At 43.3% G+C, this 19,246-nt stretch overlaps 2 protein-coding genes across 4 annotated transcripts in view; one reads left to right on the top strand and one right to left on the bottom strand.

Annotated features, from left to right (window-relative positions):
- Positions 1–19,246, bottom strand: part of TANGO6 (transport and golgi organization 6 homolog) — a 260,400-nt gene that overhangs the window by 227,403 nt on the left and 13,751 nt on the right. For all 3 annotated transcript variants that reach the window (XR_007721939.1, XM_050773314.1, XM_050773315.1), the window contains exons 2-4: positions 13,767–14,407; positions 11,235–11,351; positions 8,042–8,183 (exon numbers count right to left, since the gene is read on the bottom strand). Coding sequence is in view for 2 of the 3 variants with exons in the window: in XM_050773314.1 (XP_050629271.1) it covers positions 8,042–8,183; positions 11,235–11,351; positions 13,767–14,407 (900 nt within the window). In the remaining variant the exon portion in view is untranslated. The remainder of the gene's footprint in view (positions 1–8,041; positions 8,184–11,234; positions 11,352–13,766; positions 14,408–19,246) is intronic.
- LOC126944087 (bcl-2-interacting killer) lies at positions 367–1,324 on the top strand. The gene has a single exon (XM_050773383.1). It carries the CDS (start codon positions 426–428, stop codon positions 906–908), a length of 483 nt encoding a protein of 160 aa, XP_050629340.1. The 5' UTR covers positions 367–425; the 3' UTR covers positions 909–1,324.

Genomic DNA, 19,246 nt, shown 5'->3' with positions numbered 1-19,246 from the left:
GAAAAGAGTAGGTGGGAACAACCCCCATGGTTCATAATGGCTGGGAATAGTTGTGTTCCCACTAGCCAGCCTGGGAGGATCTCCTAATACACAGGGCAACAACTAGAATTCTCAGAAGTGTATTGTCTTAGTACAATCTGTATTGTTACACTTAGTACAATACACTTAGTATAATACAATAAGGGGTTAAATTACCTTAAAGGTTGCTGTAGAACCACACTAACACAGCTGAAAAGCCAGGATCAAATGAACTAAACTAATTATAAGTAACTTAACTGCATTCCAGAACAAAGTCCAACCAAGGAATATAAAAATCTGGCACTCAGCAATGTAAAATAAAAATGTTCAGCATCCAGTCAAAAATTGAGACACGAAGCTTCTCCGGTGGCTCACAGACGCTGCCAGCATCGCCGCCGCCAGGAGAAATGTCTGGAGTAAGACCCATCTCCAGAGACACCTTGATGGAGACCCTCCTGTATGAGCAGCTCCTGGAACCCCTAACCATGGAGGTTCTTGGTGTCACTGACCCTGAAGAGGACCTGGACCCTATGGAGGACTTCGATCCTTTGGAGTGTATGGAGGACAGTGACATGTTGGCCCTGCGGCTGGCCTGCATCGGGGACGAGATGGATGTGAGCCTCAGGGCCCCGCGCCTGGCCCAGCTCTCTGAGGTGGCCATGCACAGCCTGGGTCTGGCTTTCATCTACGACCAGATAGACGACATCAGGGATGTTCTTAGAAGTTTCATGGATGGTTTCACCACCCTTAGGGAGAACATAATGAGGTTCTGGAGATCCCCGAATCCCAGGTCCTGGGTGTCCCGTGAACAGGTGCTGCTGGTGCTGCTGCTGCTGCTGGCACTGCTGCTGGCGCTGCTCAGCGGGGGCCTGCACCTGCTGCTCAAGTGAGGCCCCAGCGGCTCAGGGCAGGGCTGGCCCCACCCCTGTGACCACTGCCCTGGAGGTGGCGGCCTGCTGCTGTTGTCTTTTTAACTGTTTTCTCATTATGCCTTTTTATATTTAAACTCTGAGATAGTGCTGGAACACTGCTGAGGTTTTATACTCAGGTTTTTTGTGTTTTTTTAAATTCCAGTTTTCGTTTTTTCTAAGAGATGAATTCCTATGGCTCCGAACTTGTTGCCGGTTAACTGTGGCTTGTGCCCAGGAAGAGCCATTCACTCCTGCCCCCGCCCACACGGCAGTTAGCAGGGGGAGTGCTGGCCACACCCCTGTGTGATGTGTGATGCCCTTGGCAAAGAATCTACCGGAATAGATTCCAAGGAGCAGGAGTGCTCAATAAAATGTTGGTTTCCAACAAAAAAAAAAAAAAAAAAAAAAAAAAAAAAAAAAAAAAAAATTACCAGGCATATCCATATAAGGAAATATTATTCAGTCATAAAAAAGAATAATGTTTATGGAGGACTGATTCATTCATGTTGTAACACGACTAAACCTTGGCTGGGTGCAGTGGCTCACACTAGCACTTTGGGAAGCCGAGGCAGGTGGATCACCTGAGGTCAGGAGTTTGAGACCAGCCCGGCCAACATGGTGAAACCCCGCCTCTACTAAAAATACAAAAATTAGCCAGGTGTGATGACACGTGCCTGTAATCCCAGCTACTTGGGAGGCTGAGGCAGGAGAATCGCTTGAACCTGGGAGAAGGAGGCTGTGGTAAGCTGAGATCACACCATTGCACTCCAGCCTGGGTAACAACAGCAAAACTCCATCTCAAAAACAAACGAACAAACAAACAACATGAATAAACCTCAAAAACATTATGTGAAGTAAAGGAAGCCAGACACAAAAACCATATATTGTATGAAATGCCAATACGGGTAAATCCAAAGACACCAGGAAGTGAACTAGTACTTACCAGAGTCTGAGAGGAAGGGAGAATGAGGACTGGTGATTGCTAGTGAGTATGAGGGCTTCTTTGGGGGGATATGGGGAGAGGGTTGATAAAAATGTTCTGGAAATAGATATTGGTGATGATTGCACAACTCTGTGAATATACTAAACACCACCAAACCGTACTCTTTAAAAACAAAGTGACTTCTGGCCGGGTGTGGTGGTTCACTCCTGTAATACCAGCACTTTGGGAGGCCGAGGCAGGTGGATCACCTGAGGTCAGGGGTCCAAGACCAGCCTGGCCAACATGGTGAAACCCCATCTCTACTAAAAATTTTTTTAAAAATTAGCTGGGTGTGGTGGCATGCACCTGTAGTCCCAGGTACTCGGGAAGCTGAGGCAAGAGAATCTCTTGAACACGGGAGACGGAAGTTGTAGTGAGCTGAGATCGCGCCACTGCACTCCAGCCTGGGAGATTGCAGTGAGCTGAGATTGCGTCACCGCACTCCAGCCTGGGCGACAGAGTGAGACTCTGTCTCAAAAAAATAAACAAATAAAAAATAAAAAGTGGCTTCTATGGTATGTGAATAACATCTAAAAAAAAAAAAATTACCAGGCATGCAATGAAGGAAAACAATATGGCTTATAATTAGAAGAAAAAAATCAACAGAACAGGCTGTGGGCGGTGGCTCATGTCTGTAATCCCAGAACTTTGGGAGTCCAAGGCGGGCAGATCACCTGAGGTCAGGAGTTCAAGACCAGCCTGGCCAACATGGTGAAACACTGTCACTACTAAAAATACAAAAATTAGCCGGGCATGAGGATGCACACCTGTAGTCCCAGCTACTTGGGAGGCTGAGGCAGGAGAATCTCTTGAACCTGGGAGGTGGAGGTTGCAGTGAGCAAAGATTGTGCCACTGCGCTCCAGCCTGGGTGACACAGCAAGACTCTGTCTCAAAAAAAAAAAAAAAGAAAAAAACCAATAGAACAGACCCCAAAAAACAGAGATAACACAGAGATAAGAGAATTAGAAGACAAGACCATTAAGACAACTTTATTTACTTTTTTTTTTTTTTTGAGACAGTCTTACTCTGTCATCCAGGATAGAATGCAGTGGTGTGATCTTAGCTCACTGCAACCTCCCCCTCCCGGGTTCAAGCAATTCTTCTGCCTCAGCCTCCCGAGTAGCTGGGACTACAGGCATGCACCACCACACCCAGCTAATTTTCTGTATTTTTAGTAGAGGCGGGGCTTCACCACGTTGGCCAGGCTGGTCTCAAACTCCTGACCTCGTGATCGGCCCACGTTGGCCTCCTAAAGTGCTGGAATTTCAGGCATGAGCCACTGTACCCGGCCCATTAAGACAACCATTAAAATTTGTCCTTGGCCAGGCACAGTGGTTCATGCCTGTAGTCTCAGCACTTTGGGAGGCCAAGGTAGGTGGCTCACTTGAGACCAAGAGTCCAAGACCTGCCTGGGCAATATGGCGAAACCCTGTCCCTACTAAAAATACAAAAATTACCTGGGTGTGGTGGTGCATGCCTGTAATCCCAGTTGCTCAGAAGGCTGAGGCACAAGAATTGTTTGAACCTGGGAGGCGGAAGTTGCAGTGAGCCAAGATCATGCCACCGCACTCCAGCCTGGGAGACAGAGCAAGACCCTGTCTCTGGGAAAAAAAAATTTTTAAAGAGAAAAATAAAAAAGACATAGAGAAAAAAAGACACACACACAAAAAGAGCATTAGTTATTTGCAGGACAACATTAAACATAATATTTGGTGTAATTCAAATCTCAGAAAGAGAGATCTGAGGGGAGTACAGAGAAAAATATTTGAAGATAATGTCTGAGAAATTTCCAAATATGGCAAAACTATAAACCCACAGCTCCAAAAAGCAGAAAAAAACAAAAAGAAACCAACACCACACCAAGGTATATCATAATCAAATTTCTAAAAACCAGCCATAAGAGAAAAATCTTAAAAGAGGGAAAAACAGTATATCATTTACAGAGGAACAAAGATAAGAATGATAGCAGACTTCTCATCAGAAATGACCCAAGCCAGAAGACAACGGAATATCTTAAAAGTACTAAAAGAAAAAATAAATGTCAACCTAGATTTCTATACCCAACAAAAAATATATTTCAAAAAGGAAAATGAACTAGACTTTTTGAGACAAACAAAAGCTAGAAAATTAATTGCCAGGCCAGGTGCAGTGGCTCACACCTGTAATCCCAGCACTTTGGGAGGCCAAGGCAGGTGGATCACCTGAGGTCAGGAGTTCAAGACCAGGCTGGCCTACATGGCAAAACCCCGTCTCTACTAAAAACACAAAAATTAGCCAGGTGTTGTGCTGTGTGCCTGTAGGCCAAGACAGGTGGATCACCTGAGGTCAGGAGTTCAAGACCAGGCTGGCAAACATGGTGAAACCCCATCTCTACTAAAAATACAAAAAGTTAGCCAGGCCAAAAAAAATTAGCCGGGCATGGTGGCAGCCACCTGTAATCCCAGCTACTTGGGAGGTTGCAGCAGGAGAATCGCTTGAACCCAGGAGGCAGAGGTTGCAGTGAACCGAGATCGTGGGCAACAAGAGCGAAACTCTGTCTCAAAACAAAACAAAACAAAACAAAACAAAATTCATTGCCAGTAGACCTACACTATAAGAAATGGTAACTAAAGTTCAGGCAGAAGGAAATTTGCACTGAAATTTTGATCTACGTAAAGAAATAAAGACCACCAGAAATGGCAAATATAAACCTGCCTCAAACCATTTTGGGAAAGAAACAAGGTATGAATAGATAACAAGAAATATATACATGCACAAGTTGGGGGAACTCATAGGAAAAAGAGGGTTCTGATTTTCTTATAGCACCTCTCCAATCTGCATGCCCTTAAGTGAGATCTAACCCTTCTTGGAAAAGGAAGGTGCAAAGACCTGTTTCTAGGGGACAACTTCTTATGGGTAACTGACCATTTCTCATTTCATTGGCCCTAGAAGCCACTGTGGGGAGAACTGAGGGAAGGTAATATTATAGCCACTCTAGACCAAATCTACCAATGTCTGCCAACCACACTGACCTCACTTTTGTCTGATAGGACCAAGGTACATTAACTATGCCAAAAATGAAGTCAAGATTTATTCTTCTAGCTCTCTTCCTTCTTCCCCACATATCCAGCCCTTCATTAAGTTTTGGCAACTCTCCTCCTTAAATATCTCTCAAACCCATTCGTTTCTCTCCATTTCCACGGCCACTGCATTAATCCAAGCCTCCGTGATTCCTCAGATGTCTGCCTTTTAACTGATCTCCCTGCTTCTGCTTTTTCCCAATCCATTCTTCACAATACCTCCAGATAGATATTTCTAAACTGCAGATTTGATCATGTTCTCTCTTTCTTAAAACCTGTTAATGGTTTCACATTTCCCTCAGAATAAAGTTCAACATCCTGAACTCAGCCTATCAGGCCTCCCTAAGGTGGCCCCCAGCCACCATCCCTGCTCAATGCACACCACTCTAGCTGTACTCTGCCCTCATTACTCTACCCACATGGAGATATCCTCAGAAGCACTATGCTCATTCCTACTTCAGTTCCTCATATATGCTACTCTCTCTGCCTATAACTATCTTCCCTCACTCTTCAGCTAGTTAATTCCAACTCAGCCTTCAGGGCTCAGTTTAAATGCCATTTCTGTAAAAAAGCCACTAAGTTTGTGGTAAGTTGTTGCAGTAACAATAGGAAACAGGCATGGGATAAGGGAGATAAGGGATTGAACACACAAAAAAGGCAAAGTGTTCACCAGCATAAAGGTGAAGGGGATCCTTGGATGGCAGCTGAGTAGAAGGTAACCAGGATAGAGTAAAGCAGGTCAGAAAATCCAGAGAAAGATGTTTCCAAGAAGATAAAACTGATAGAATATCTGGTGAGTTTTTGTTTGCTTGTTTGAGAGAGAACATCGCTCTGCCACCCAGGCTGGAGTGCAGTGGTGTGATCATGGCTCACTAAAGCCACAACTTCCAGAGCTCCAGCAATCCTCCTGCCTCAGCCTCCTGAGTAGCTGGGACCACAGGTGCGTGCCACCATACCCAGCTAATTTTTGTATTTTTGGTAGAGATGGGGTTTCACCATGTAGCCCAGGCTGGTCTCCTGAGCTCAAATGATCCACCTGCCTTGGCCTCCCAAAGTGTTGGGATTATAGGCATGAGTCACCGTGCCCAGCCTTTTTGATGTTTTTGAATGTATTAAAAGGAGATTTAAACAAAAGAGGGAGAGCTTGAGAAAAGATTAGTGATAAGCACATAGAAAACTAATCAGATGTACAAAAAAAAAAAAGATTAACTTCAGGAAGTACAAAAGAGTATGTAAAAAAAAGAAAGTAAACATAATATACAACATAGCTCAGCTGTAAATAATAATTACAGAGTTACAGTAATATAAATACTGAATATTGATCTAACCAAAACTGAGATATAAATATACTAAGGAGATGGGAAAATACAAATGTACTTAGGGGAATGATGCCATTGTTATGAAAGAGAACAAGATCCTCTTCCACTCATGGTGAGAGGTAGATACATGATGCCTGAAACTGAAAAAATTATGAATTCCCATATATTAGAAATATAGAGGTAAATGGCCAGGCGCAGTGGCTCACGCCTGTAATCCCAGCACTTTGGGAGGCCGAGGCGGGCGGATCACGAGGTCAGGAGATCGAGACCATCCTGACTAACACGGTGAAACCCCGTCTCTACTAAAAATACAAAAAATTAGCCGAGCGTGGTGGCAGGCGCCTGTAGTCCCAGCTACTCAGGAGACTGAGGCAGGAGAATGGCGTGAAGCCGCGAGGCAGAGGTTGCAGTGAGCCAAGATCGCGCCACTGCACTCCAGCCTGGGTGATAGAGCAAGACTCTGTCTCGGAAAAAAAAAAATACAGGTAAATACCAGAAAAAACTCACTGGAAGAGTTCAAAGTGGTTGCTTCCAGAGATGGGAAATGCATTGGAATGGTACCAAGGACTGCTATTTTTCACTATTAGTCTCACAGAACTATTTGACTTTAAATGATGTACATGTCTAATTTTCTCTAAAAAATGAAACAAAAAATATTTAAATTAAAAACTACTACCATGCTTAGCATTGACTTTTTTCCTATTAATGAGAACTTAGATAGTATAATTGGGGAAATGACTCTAAAACTTCATCACAAAGTTTGCGTCTCAATGGTATTTCTCAAAGGTATTTCTGGCTTCAAGAAAATTATTTTACATTTCACTTTTTTTTTTTGAGACACGGTCTTGCTTTTTTTGCCCAGGTTGGAATGCAGTGCCATGACATTGGCTCACTATAGCCTCGAACTCCTGGGCTCAAGTGATCATCCTGCCTTGGCCTCCCAAGTAGCTGGGACCACAGGTGGGCACCACCATACCTGGCTATTTTTTTTTATTTTTTGTAAAAACAGAGTCTTGCTATGTTGCCCAGGCTGCTCTTGAACTCCTGGCCTCAGACAGTCCTTCTGCCTCAGGCTCCCGAAGTGCTAGGATTACAGGTGTGAGCCACCACACCCAGTTTTATTATTATTATTATTGAGACGAAGTCTCACTCTGTCACCTAGGCTGGAGTGCAGTGGCACAATCTTGGCTCACTGCAACCTCCACCCCCCAAGTTCAAGCGATTCTCCTGCCTCAGCCTCCCAAGTAGCTGGGGTTAGGCACCCGCCATCAAGCCAGGCTAATTTTTGTATTTTAGTAGAGACGGGGATTCACCATGTTGGCCAGGCTGGTCTTGAACTCCTGACTTCAAGTGATCCGCCTGCCTTGGCCTCCCAAAGTGCTGGGATTACAGGCGTGAGCCACCATGCCCAGCCCACACCTAGCTTTATTTAACATTTACTTTAGGGTTTTTACTTCAACTTTCTGTGTAATGTTTTCCCCGGATATTATAAATTATTTGAAATGGCTTACAATATTGTTCATTCAAATAGGCAGTGTATCACAAGTGTTTTAGGAAAAGAGCAAGAGAATTGGTTTCTTTGGAAAAGAAGTTCATTAAGGACCTCTAAGTTTAACCTGTTCAATCCCTGCAAGGACATAGTTGAGTTTCAGTCAGGTTTTAAAGGTAAATACTAAAGACCAATAATTCACCTCAGACTCTGACTCAAAGGAAAACAGATACCAAAGTCACAGAAACATTTTATTTCTTACCACCTGCTCCTTCCAAAATGCCCCGGACTACTGCCTGAACACCATTAGGCCTCATTAACCTTTCAGAGAGCAGCTGTCCACATAGACGCCGAAGCCAAGCTGGGGCCCGACACCTCAGCTGTGTCTTCACATCTGTGCAGGACTGAGAAAAAGAAGAAGGTGTGAATTCTGAATGTCACTGAAATAGATATGATGGCCGGGAACAGTGGCTCATGCCTGTTAAAAAAAAAAAAAAAAAAAAAAAAAAAGGAGAAGAAGAAGAAATAGCTATGATATGTAGACTTATTTATTTATTTAGAGACGGAGTTTCACTCTTGTCACCCAGGCTGGAGTACAGTGGCACAATCTTGGCTCACTGCAACCTCCACCTCCTGAGTTCAAGCAATTCTCCTGCTTCAGCCTCCTGAGTCATTGAGATTACAGGCACGCGTCACCATGCCTGGGTACTTTTTGTATTTTTAGTACAGACGGGGTTTCACCATGTTAGTCAGGCTGGTCTCGAACTCCTGACCTCAGGTGATCCACCCACCTCAGCCTCCCAAAGTTCTGGGATTACAGGCGTGAGCCACCATGCCCAGCTAGACATTATTTTTTAAAAGTCCTGAGTCATACTGACAATTAACAGCGTGCTATACAGACTTCAAAAGAGCAACATTTTTTCCTTAAAAAACAAAAAACAAACAATACAAAACCTTCTTCTGCATTACTTTTAAGAAAGTAAAAAACAGTGGAAAAGCAATGAAATTTCAAACTCATAAACAGACAAATGCATTAGCAATTAAAATGTAGATCTTGGGAACACAAGGTTAATGCAACCCATCTCTGAATGTAGCCCTGACAATCAAATCCAGCTTCCAAGGAAGATTCTTATGAACGTTATTTGCCACTAAGAGGATGGTTCACGACAGGGAGGGAGCACTCCAGCCCTTGCCTCTGTGGCATTAGCAACTCTGATTCCTGTGACACAGTTCCAAGAAATAGTTGGATTTCTTTTTTTTTTTTTTTTTGAGACGAAGTCTCACTCTGTCGCCCAGGCTGGAGTGCAGTGGCACGATCTCAGCTCACTGCAACCTCCGCCTCCAGGGTTCACGCCATTCTCCTGCCTCAGCCTCCGGAGTAGCTGGGACTACAGGTGCCCGCCACCACACCCAGCTAATTTTTTTTTTTGTATTTTTAGTAGAGACGGGGTTTCACTGTGTTAGCCAGGATGGTCTCAATCTCCTGACCTCATGATCCGCCCGCCTCAGCCTCCCAAAGTGCTGGGATTACAGGCGTGAGCCACCGCGCCTGGCCAGATTTCTTTTGTATTTCTTTCCTGCTCCAGTGTGATCTGCAAGAAAGAGCTGGATTTCTTCAAGGGCTCCTTTCTGGGAGTTCTGTGGAGCCACTGTGAACAGACTTGGTGTCCCTTATTGTTGAGGATGGACTAAATTCACTTATTAGCTGGTTTTGGCATACACCTCTCAGCTCGTTCCTCTTCTATCTTTTGAGAGTGACTGTGTATTTTGTTCTGCTTTTTCCTGTTGGGTACTTTTCAGAGGCCTATCCCCTGCAGAAGACGCTGCAGTTTTGTTGCTGTCAACCACTGCATTTAAGTATGTAAGCATCAAAAATAGTAACAGAAATATTTCATCCTAACTCTCCTGCCCTCTCTCTTTTAGTGAATTATTACCATTTACTGAGGGATTATGGTGTGCCAGGCACATCATAAGTAACTCCCATATAATCTCAACAGGGACTTACAAGAAAGGCATTGTGATTATCCCTATCTTATGGGTAAGAAACCAGAAGAATGGAAAGGTTTACAAATTCAAACACCTGCACACAGGGGTTGAATCCCAGAGAGGCCTGATGGAAGGCTTACAGTAAGATTCTAAGGATGAGATGAAAATTACTCAATTAGGAGATATCTTTGTAGCCAGCTTCAGCTGGTCCTTGCTCCTGACCTACAGCTAATTCCTTTGGCTTCTCACTCTTTTTTTCTTTTTTTTAAAGACAAGGTCTCACTCTGTTGCCCAGACTAAAGTGCAGTGGCCCGATCACAGCTCACTGCAGTCTCAACTTTCTGGGCCTGAGGAATCCTCCCACCTCAGCTTCCAGAGTAGCTGGAACTACAGGTGCATGCTACCACACTTGGCTACTTCTTTATCTTTTGTAGATACAGGGCTCTTGCTATGTTGCCCACGTTGGCCTCAAACTCCTGACCTCAAGTGATCCTCCTGCCTCAGCCTGCCAAAGTGCTGGGTTTACAGGTGTCAGCCACGGTGCCTCGCTGGCTCCTCACTCTTTACACACCTAGATTCATAACTAAAATGTAGGTACTAAAAGCAAACAGACAATTCCATCTATATCATCAAATTAAATCATTTCAGATAAACATTTTTTTTTTTGAGACGGAGTTTCACTCTTGTTGCCCAGGCTGGAGTGCAATGGCGCGATCTCAGCTCACTGCAACCTCCATCTCTTGGGTTCAAGCGATTCTCCTGCCTCAGCCTCCCGAGTAGCTGGGATTACAGGCATGCATCACCATGCCCGGCTAATTTTGTATTTTTAGTAGAGACAGGGTTTCTCCATGTTAGTCAAGCTTGTCTTGAACTCCTGGCCTCAGGTGATCCACCCACCTCGGCCTCCCAAAGTGCTGGGATTACAGGTGTGAGCCACTGCACCTGGCCCCAGATAAACATTATTTTTAAGAAAACAAAGAAACTATCTTATCCCTAGCAGAATATATACTACTATATGTTTGAAACAAAGGAACTAAGAATAGAACAAATAATATCTCTAGTTTTAATTTCTTGACTTCAAATACATTATCCATTCAAAGAATTAGCGTCCAGATACTTGTGCTGAAAGAACATTTTGTCAAACAGCCAATTTTTAGTTTAAAAAAGAGAAGATCTAGTTTCAGAATGAATAAAATATATCTCACATAAAATTGCCATAAGTCTTAAAAAAAGCGATCATAATATTCTTGGGAAAAGTGTCCATCATTTCATTAGAGAAAAGGTCTTTTAAATTATCCTAAGGGTCAATGTCATCTAGTTTTATAAATATCATTTTATGATCTAAAAGATGAAAAAGGCTCAACTAGATCATTAAATAGGGAACTAAAGTTATTTAATTTTCTAGAGGAAGCCAGCATACCACACATTATATTAATGAGTCACCCCCAAGAGTCCCCAGGCCTGAGTACCTGGGGTGGTCCTCCCTGGAGGATAAGCAGTTCCCGGACTGCTAAGGGCTGATAGACTTGATCCAACATGTCTCTCAAGGCCCCCCTGGATATGGTTCTTTCCTCTTCAGTTAGAACCTAAAAGAAATGTGCACTTGGCTTTAGTGGAATTCAAACCAGGCAGACAATAGAAGGTAATGTTTTACAACACTGTACAGAGATACTTGTGAGAGGAGCGGAAGGAAGGTTTCTACCCTCTCTTGATTTCCTTCCACATGGGGGAAGCTGTACTACTAAAACATTCCTGGTCCTCTCTCCATCTTGCTCACTCCACTTCTGGGCAGGTTATGAGACTGATCTTACTGCTGAGGGTGGAGTAAACTCACTTATTGGCTGGTTTTGGCATGCATCTCTCAGCTCGTTCCTCTTCTGTCTTTTGAGAGTGACTGCACATTTTCTTCTGCTCTTTCTTGCTGGGTATTTTTCAGAGGCATATCCCCTGCAGAAGGCGCTGCAGTTTTCCAGTGCTCCTTAAAATGGGTGATTAGTGAGAGTGTCTAATTCTGAAGAGCACTGTTTTGTCTCCCGCCAGGCGCGGTGGCTCACGCCCATAATCCTAACACTTTGGGAGGCTGAGGGGGACAGATCACCTGAGGTCAGGAGTTCAAGACCAGCCTGGCCAACACGGCAAAACCCCATCTCTACGAAAAATACAAAAATTAGCCAGGCCTGGTGGCGGGCGCCTGTAATCCCAGCTACTCAGGAACCTGAGGCACAAGAATCACTTGAACCAGGGAGGTGGAGGTTATAGTGAGTCAAAATTGCACCACTGCACTCCAGCCTGGGCAACAGAGCAAGCCTCCGTTTCATAAATAAATAAATAAATAAATAAGCAAGTAAGCAAGCTGGGTGTGGTGGCACATGCCTGTAATCCCAGCTACTCGGGAGGCTGAGGCAGGAGAAGCTCTTGAACCCAGGAGGCAGAGGTTGCAGTGAGCCAAGATTGTGCCACTGAACTCCAGCCTGGGTGACAGAGCAAGGCTCCGTCTCAAAAAATAATAATAATAAAAATAAATAAAAAATAAAGATTTGTCTCCATCTATAAGCTACATCCTCCAGCTTTGCCTTTATGAGCAATAGAGGTAACATTGTTCATCTCTCTTACTCTTCTTAACTCTCTTTTAATTCATTTGGGACTTGGGCAGCAAAGAGGGGTATAATTTTGGGGTACCCTTGAGCCATAACAGTACAGTTCTCCTTGATGATTACTGCTCAGGGTCAAACAGTCAGGGTTCTGCCCATTACCGTTTCACACACTGAGGTATGGGTGCTACTTAGAACACAGCTATTGGTGGGACTTTGTCCAGCTTCATAATGTACACCCAGCGTGTTTCCCCTCTGTCAACTCCTTCTCCTGCCTTCCTACTTGGTTCTTTCTCTGTGTTTCCCTTTTCATTTCTCTCTCCTGCCTGAGATCCCCGGGCACAGCTCAGCCTCAGTAACAGTAATAAGACCTGTCAACCTGGATCACACTACCTCAGGGAAGTGCAGGCAGGAGGTGCTGCTAGAAGTGTCAATATGCATAACCCTGCCGGAAGGAGGAGGCGCTCTGCTCCTATCACATAAAGGCCCCAGGGAGCTCAGAATTTCATGCCAACACTTGAATGATAGTGGCTTTTAGGCAAATGTTTATGAATGCAGGCAGGAGAGAGAAGAGAAAAGGAACAAGGACAAGGGTGACACAGGCAGGTGATAAAGAACATTGTGAAACCTGGCTGTGGAGGCTGCGGAATCACTGTGCCTGGGGGCCACACTGACCCTTGAGACATTTACATCTTAACGGCTTCCGCTGGCCAGTTCCTATGCTGATGCCAGTGGTCCTCTCATGGCGGGGTAGTGGTTCCTGCTATGTCATCCCTGTAAGTCTTATCTCCCCAGTCAGTGTGTGAGTTATTTGCAGAAAAGGACCATGTCTTATGCGTCTATGATCTCCACAGCAACTTCTGTAGTCTGGGTGCTCAACTGCTTACTTGACTGAGTGAGAGCAACCCCTAACACCTAATAATAACAATGAACATTGATAGAGTTCTGGAGTGTACCAGGCGCTCTATACGTGTTATCTCATTTAATCCTCCCAGGCATTTAATGAGGGAGCCATGATACTAGTATCAGTAGGAATTATATGAGCACTACTAGAGATTGGGCCAGATACTTGGCACACATTATCCTTAATCCTCACGACCACCTTCTGAGGCAGGTATTACGATACACATTTTATAGAAGAAGAAACAGAGGCTCAAAGAAACAGCCTGCAATAGCTGTTTCCCAAAATGATAAGGGACAGGTAAAATGGACTCTACAGGTGTGCAAAGGATGAGTACCCAATAAATGAAACCTCCACCCACCCTGAAAAGATTCATTTATCCATTGGATATGCTTTGGCATATCCAGTTCTGAAGAACTAAGAGTTGCCTTTTATAACAACTATCCACAAACATATTCACATATTCACACACACACAATCTCTCCCTCTCTTTCTCCATGTATATTTACCTCTTCTGCAGCTGTTAGCAGTTTTCTTTTGGTTGGGCAGAATCCCAGTTGGCACAGACCTGCTGCAATATCCCCAAAATGGTGGCAGAATATCAAGCTTCCCAGAGATGTGTGCTGAGCAACGTTTAGAAGGGCCCTGCAGCTGGTGTACAGTCTTCGAGTTGCATCAGGGGCAGCATCGAGACACACCACGTCTTGAATGACGGCACCAAACTCAGTTCTATATCTCAAAGGGACTCCAACACCAGGCATGAGATAGGGGCAAATACCCAAGGTGACTACAAACTGCAAAACGAACTGGACAGTCTTCTGCTGTGAGATACTAAGTGCATCGGGACTCAGGGCAGGAGCAACTTCCGGAGTCCTAGGGTTGGGTTTACCTGGATTGAAATTAGCTGCAAGGAGGAGCATGGTTTCCTTCAAGCACAAAAGCAACAACAAGGTTTCAGAGGTAAAACTCCAAGTGACATCCACAGAGTTTTGTGGCCATTCTGCCTTACCAGCAATTTCATCTCTTAGGAGTTTCAGATTCTTCCACTGAGGATCCTTCAGAAACTTGTCCTCCAAAGCAGACAGGTTAGATTTTAAAGTAGCCAACAAGACATCGTGTTTTGTGACCTGTAGTGAACTTGAGCCTGATCCTTTTGAAGAAAAAAAAAAAAAGGAGAGATTATACACATAGAAAACAAACTGCACTTCTCCCTGTGGAATGCCCTGCCTATTCCAGTTCATCCTTGCAGGCCTGGCCCCGCTGTCACTGGCTCTGGAAAGCCTCCCCCAGGGGTACCAACCCAGCCTATGAAGAATTTAAGACCACATTTTCTGCCTTCCCACAGCACTTTGCATGTAATTGGAGTAGTGTCCTAACATTATAGCTCATCTAGTTTGCTTCTATTCCCCACATGTTTTTAGGGCAGAGACCAGGTCTGAATCATCTTACTGGGCTTAAATTGTAGCTAGAACAGAAATTTAAAAGCTGAACATTTACCGTAGAACATTCATTCAGTCCAGCTGTTCCAGGTGCTGGGGATAAAGCACTGAACAGAACAAAGGCTCTGGTCAGGTGAGGTGGCTCATGCCTGTAATCCCAGCACTTTGGGAGGCAAAGGTGGGATGATCGCATGAGCCCAGGAGTTCAAGACCAGCCTGGGAAACACAGTGAGACCCCATCTCTAAAACAACTAAAAGAATCAGCTGGCTATGGTGGTGCGTGCCTGTAGTCCCAGCTACTCAGGAGGCTGAGGTGGGAGGATCATTTGAGCCCAGGAAGTCGAGGCTGCAGTGAGCTGAGACTGTGCCACCGCACTCCAGCCTGGGTGACAGAGCAAGACCCAGTCTCAAAAATAAAATATAACAACAACAACAAAAAAAAAAAAAACAGAACAAAGCCTCTTTCCTCATGGAACTTACATTCTAGTGAGGAAGATCACAAAATACAGACACAGTGCTCAAACATTAACCACATCGTTTCCCCCCAGAATATCTATTTTCAATGGATGTCTTTTTCCTATCGAGTATGTTCTCTGACTACAATGGCATTAAGACAGAAAGTATTAACAACAAAACATCCAAAGAGTCTCAAATGTTTGGAAATTAAGCAATATACTTCTAAATAATCTATGGTCAAAAAAGAAATTACAAGATTTCCAACTGAATGCTAACAAAAAATATCAATATTTGTTGGATATAACAAAAGCAATGCTTATAGAGAAATGTATAGCTGTAAAGCTTATATCAGAAAAGTAAAAAGGACCAGGCACAGTGGCTCACACCTGTAGTCTCAGTACTTTGGGAGGCCAAGGCAGGAAGATCGCTTGAGCCCAGGAGTTTGAGATCAGCCTGGGCAACGTAGGGAGATCCCATCTCTAAAAACATTAAAAAAAAAAAAAAATTAGCCAGGTGTGGTGGTGCACACCTGTGGTCCCAGCTACTCAGGGGGCTGAAGTAGAAGGACTGCTTAAGCCTGGGACATAGAGGCTGCAGTGAAAGAAAAGAAAGAAAGTTTAAAGCATAACAGAGAAATTAATGAACATTATGCCAAAAACCAAACAATATACATGAAATGAAAATATTCCTTGAAAAATACAACTTATCAAAACTGTCACAAGACAGAATAAAAACCCTAAATAACCCTATATGTATTAGATAAATTTGCTATCTAAAAATCTTCCGCTGGGCGTGGTGGCTCATTCCTATAATCCCAGCACTTTGGGAGGCTGAGGTGGGAGGATCACTTGAGGTCAGGAGTTGGAGACCAAGCTGGCCAACATGGTGAAACCCCATCTCTACCAAAAATACAAAAATTAATTGGGCGTGGTGGCAGGCGCCTGTAATCCCAGCTACTTGGGAGGCTGAGGCAGGAGAATTGCTTGAACCCGGGAGGCAGAGGTTGCAGTGAGCCGAGATCACACCACTGCCCTCCAGCCTGGGCGACAGAGTGAGACTGTTTCAAAAAGAAAAAAGAAAAAGTCTTTCAAGAGATAAAATTTCAGGCCTAGATGGTTTCACTGGTGAATCATTTAAGGAAGAAATAACACCAAGGTTACACAAACTCTTTCAGAAAATAAAGAAGAAGGAATATTTTTCAATTTATTTTGAGAGGTCATTAGAACACTGATCCCAAAATCTGACCCTGATAAAATCACAAAAAAGAAAAATACTGATCAATATCCTTCATTAATCTAAACTTAAAAATCATTACTTAAAAATCTAAACTTAAAAAACAGTACACATGGCAAACAAGCATATGAAAAGATGCCCAATATCATATGTCATTAGGGAAATGCAAACTAAAACAACAGCCAGATACCATTATATACCTATTAGAATGGCCAAAATCCAGGACACTGACAACATTAAATGCTGACAAGGATGTGGAGCAACAGGAACTCTCATTCATTGCTGGTGGGAATGCAAAATAGTACAGCCACTTTGGAAGATAGTTTGGCAGTTTCTTAGAAAGTTAAACATACGATCCAGCAATTGTGCTCCTGGGTATTTATCCAAATGAGCTGAAAACTTATGTCCACACAGAAAAACTGCATATGTATGTTTATAGTAACTTTATTCATAATTACCAAAAAACAGGAAGCAACCAAAATGATCTTCAAAAGGTAAAAGGATTTTTTTTAGAAAGAAAAAAAAAGAATGGATAAACTGTGCTACACTCAGACAATGGAATATTAATCAGTGATAAAAAGAAATAAGCTATCAAGCCACAAAAGACATGGAGGAGTCTTAAATGCATACTTCTAAGTGAAAGAAGCCAGTCTGAAGAGCTATATTCTGTATAATTCCAATTACATGACATTCTGGAGGAGGCAAAACTATAGAGACAGTAAAAAGATCAGGAGTAGCCAAGAGGTCAGGGATGGGGAAGGAAAGACTAGGTGAAGTGTGGTTTTTTAGGGAGGTGAAACTATCCTGTATGAGATTATAATTATGGATATATGACATTATGCATTTGTCAAAACTCATAAAATCATATAACACAAAGAATGAACCCTAGATATAAACTTTGGACTTCAGTTAATAAGAATGTATCAATATTGGTTTATCAGTTGTAACAAATGTACCACACTAATGCAAGATGTTAATAGGGGAAACTAGGTTTGGGGTAGGAAAGGGAGTATATGGGAATTCTCCATACTTTCTGCTCAAATTTTCTATAAACCAAAAGCTGTTCTAAAAAATAGAATCTATTAATAACTTTTAAAATGCTTAAATATTAGCAAATAAAATGCAGTGATATAGAAAAGAATATAAAAGAATACTTTATTACCAAGTGTTGTTTATGCCAGGAATACATAGTTGGCTTAACACTTGACACTCAATCAGTATGATTCATCTTATTAACAGTATAAGGAGAAAACCCATGTGATCATTTCAACGAACGCAGAAAAAGCATTTGACAAAATTCAACACCCGTTCACGACACAAATTAAGAATAAAAGGGAACTTCTACAATCTGATAAAGGGTATCCATGAACAAACCTACAGTTACCATCATACTTAGTGGTGAAGTAAAATAGACACAGGATGTCTATTCTCACTTCTATTCAACATGTTACTGAAAATCTTTGTCATTGAAATAGGACAAAAGCAGCAATAAAAGACATACAAGAGCAGAAAGGAAGAAGCAAAATTGTTTCTATTCACAGATGGCATCATCGTTTATGTAAAAGCCCTAAGGACTTTATAAAACAACTACTAGAACTAATAAATGAATTTAGAAAGTTCACAGAATACAAGCAATAAAACAAAAATTAAAAAACAAAAAAACAAGAAATTTTATATTTGCAGCAAAAATGACAAAATGAAATTTGGTTTATTTTTATTTATTTATTTATTTATTTTTGAGACTGTGTCTTGCTCTGTCAAGGCTGGAGTACAGTGGCACAATCTCGACTCACTGCAACCTCCACCTCCCGGGTTCAAGAGATTCTCCTGGCCGGGCGCGGTGGCTCAAGCCTGTAATCCCAGCACTTTGGGAGGCCGAGACGGGCGGATCACGAGGTCAGGAGATCGAGAGACGATCCCGGCTAACACGGTGAAACCCCGTCTCTACTAAAAAATACAAAAAAATAGCCGGGCGAGGTGGCGGGCGCCTGTAGTCCCAGCTACTCCGAAGGCTGAGGCAGGAGAATGGCGTAAACCCGGGAGGCGGAGCTTGCAGTGAGCTGAGATCCGGCCACTGCACTCCAGCCTGGGTGACAGAGCAAGACTCCGTCTCAAAAAAAAAAAAAAAAAAAAAGAGATTCTCCTGCCTCAGCCTCCTGAGTAGCAGGGATTACAGTCACCCGCAATCATGCTTGGCTAATTTTTCTGTATTTTTAGTAGAGATCGGATTTCACCATGTTGGCCAGGCTGGTCTCAAACTCCTGACATCAGGTGATCCACCTGCCTTGGCCTCCCAAAGTGCTGGGATTACAGGCATGTGCCACCACTCTCGGCTGAAATTTAAAACTTTTTTTTTTTTTGAGACAGTTTCATTTTGTCTCCCAGGCTGGAGTGCAGTGGTGTGATCTTGGCTCACTGCAACCTCTGCCTCCCAGGTTCAAGCAATTCTCGTGCCTCTACCTCCCCAGTAGCTGGGACTACAGGCACATGCCACCACACATGGGTGATCTCTTGTATTTTAGTAGAGATGGGGTTTCACCATGTTGCCCAGGCTGGTCTCAAACTCCTGAGCTCAGGTGATCCACCTGCCTTGGCCTCCCAAAGCGCTGGCATTACAGGTGTGAGCCACCACGCTCGGCCTAAAACTTTAATTTACAAAAGTTAGGATAAATTTAGCACAAGATATACAAGCTCTCTACACTGAAAACTTGCTGATAAATTTTTTATTTATTTTTTTTTTGAGACGGAGTTTCACTCTTCTCGCCCAGGCTGGAGTGCAATGGCGGATCTTGGCTCACTGCTACCTCCACTTCCCAGGTTCAAGCAATTCTCCTGCCTCAGCCTCATGGGTAGCTGGGATT

This window comes from Macaca thibetana, chromosome 20, assembly GCF_024542745.1.
Source record: "Macaca thibetana thibetana isolate TM-01 chromosome 20, ASM2454274v1, whole genome shotgun sequence".
Classification (NCBI taxonomy): domain Eukaryota; kingdom Metazoa; phylum Chordata; class Mammalia; order Primates; family Cercopithecidae; genus Macaca; species Macaca thibetana.
The sequence above is the reverse complement of the archived record's forward strand: the minus strand, read 5'-3'. Positions and strand labels throughout refer to the sequence as shown.

Coding starts and splice junctions, on each gene's coding strand:
- LOC126944087 (XM_050773383.1), top strand. CDS start 426: ATGTCTGGAGTAAGACCCATCTCCAGAGACACCTTGATGGAGACCCTC.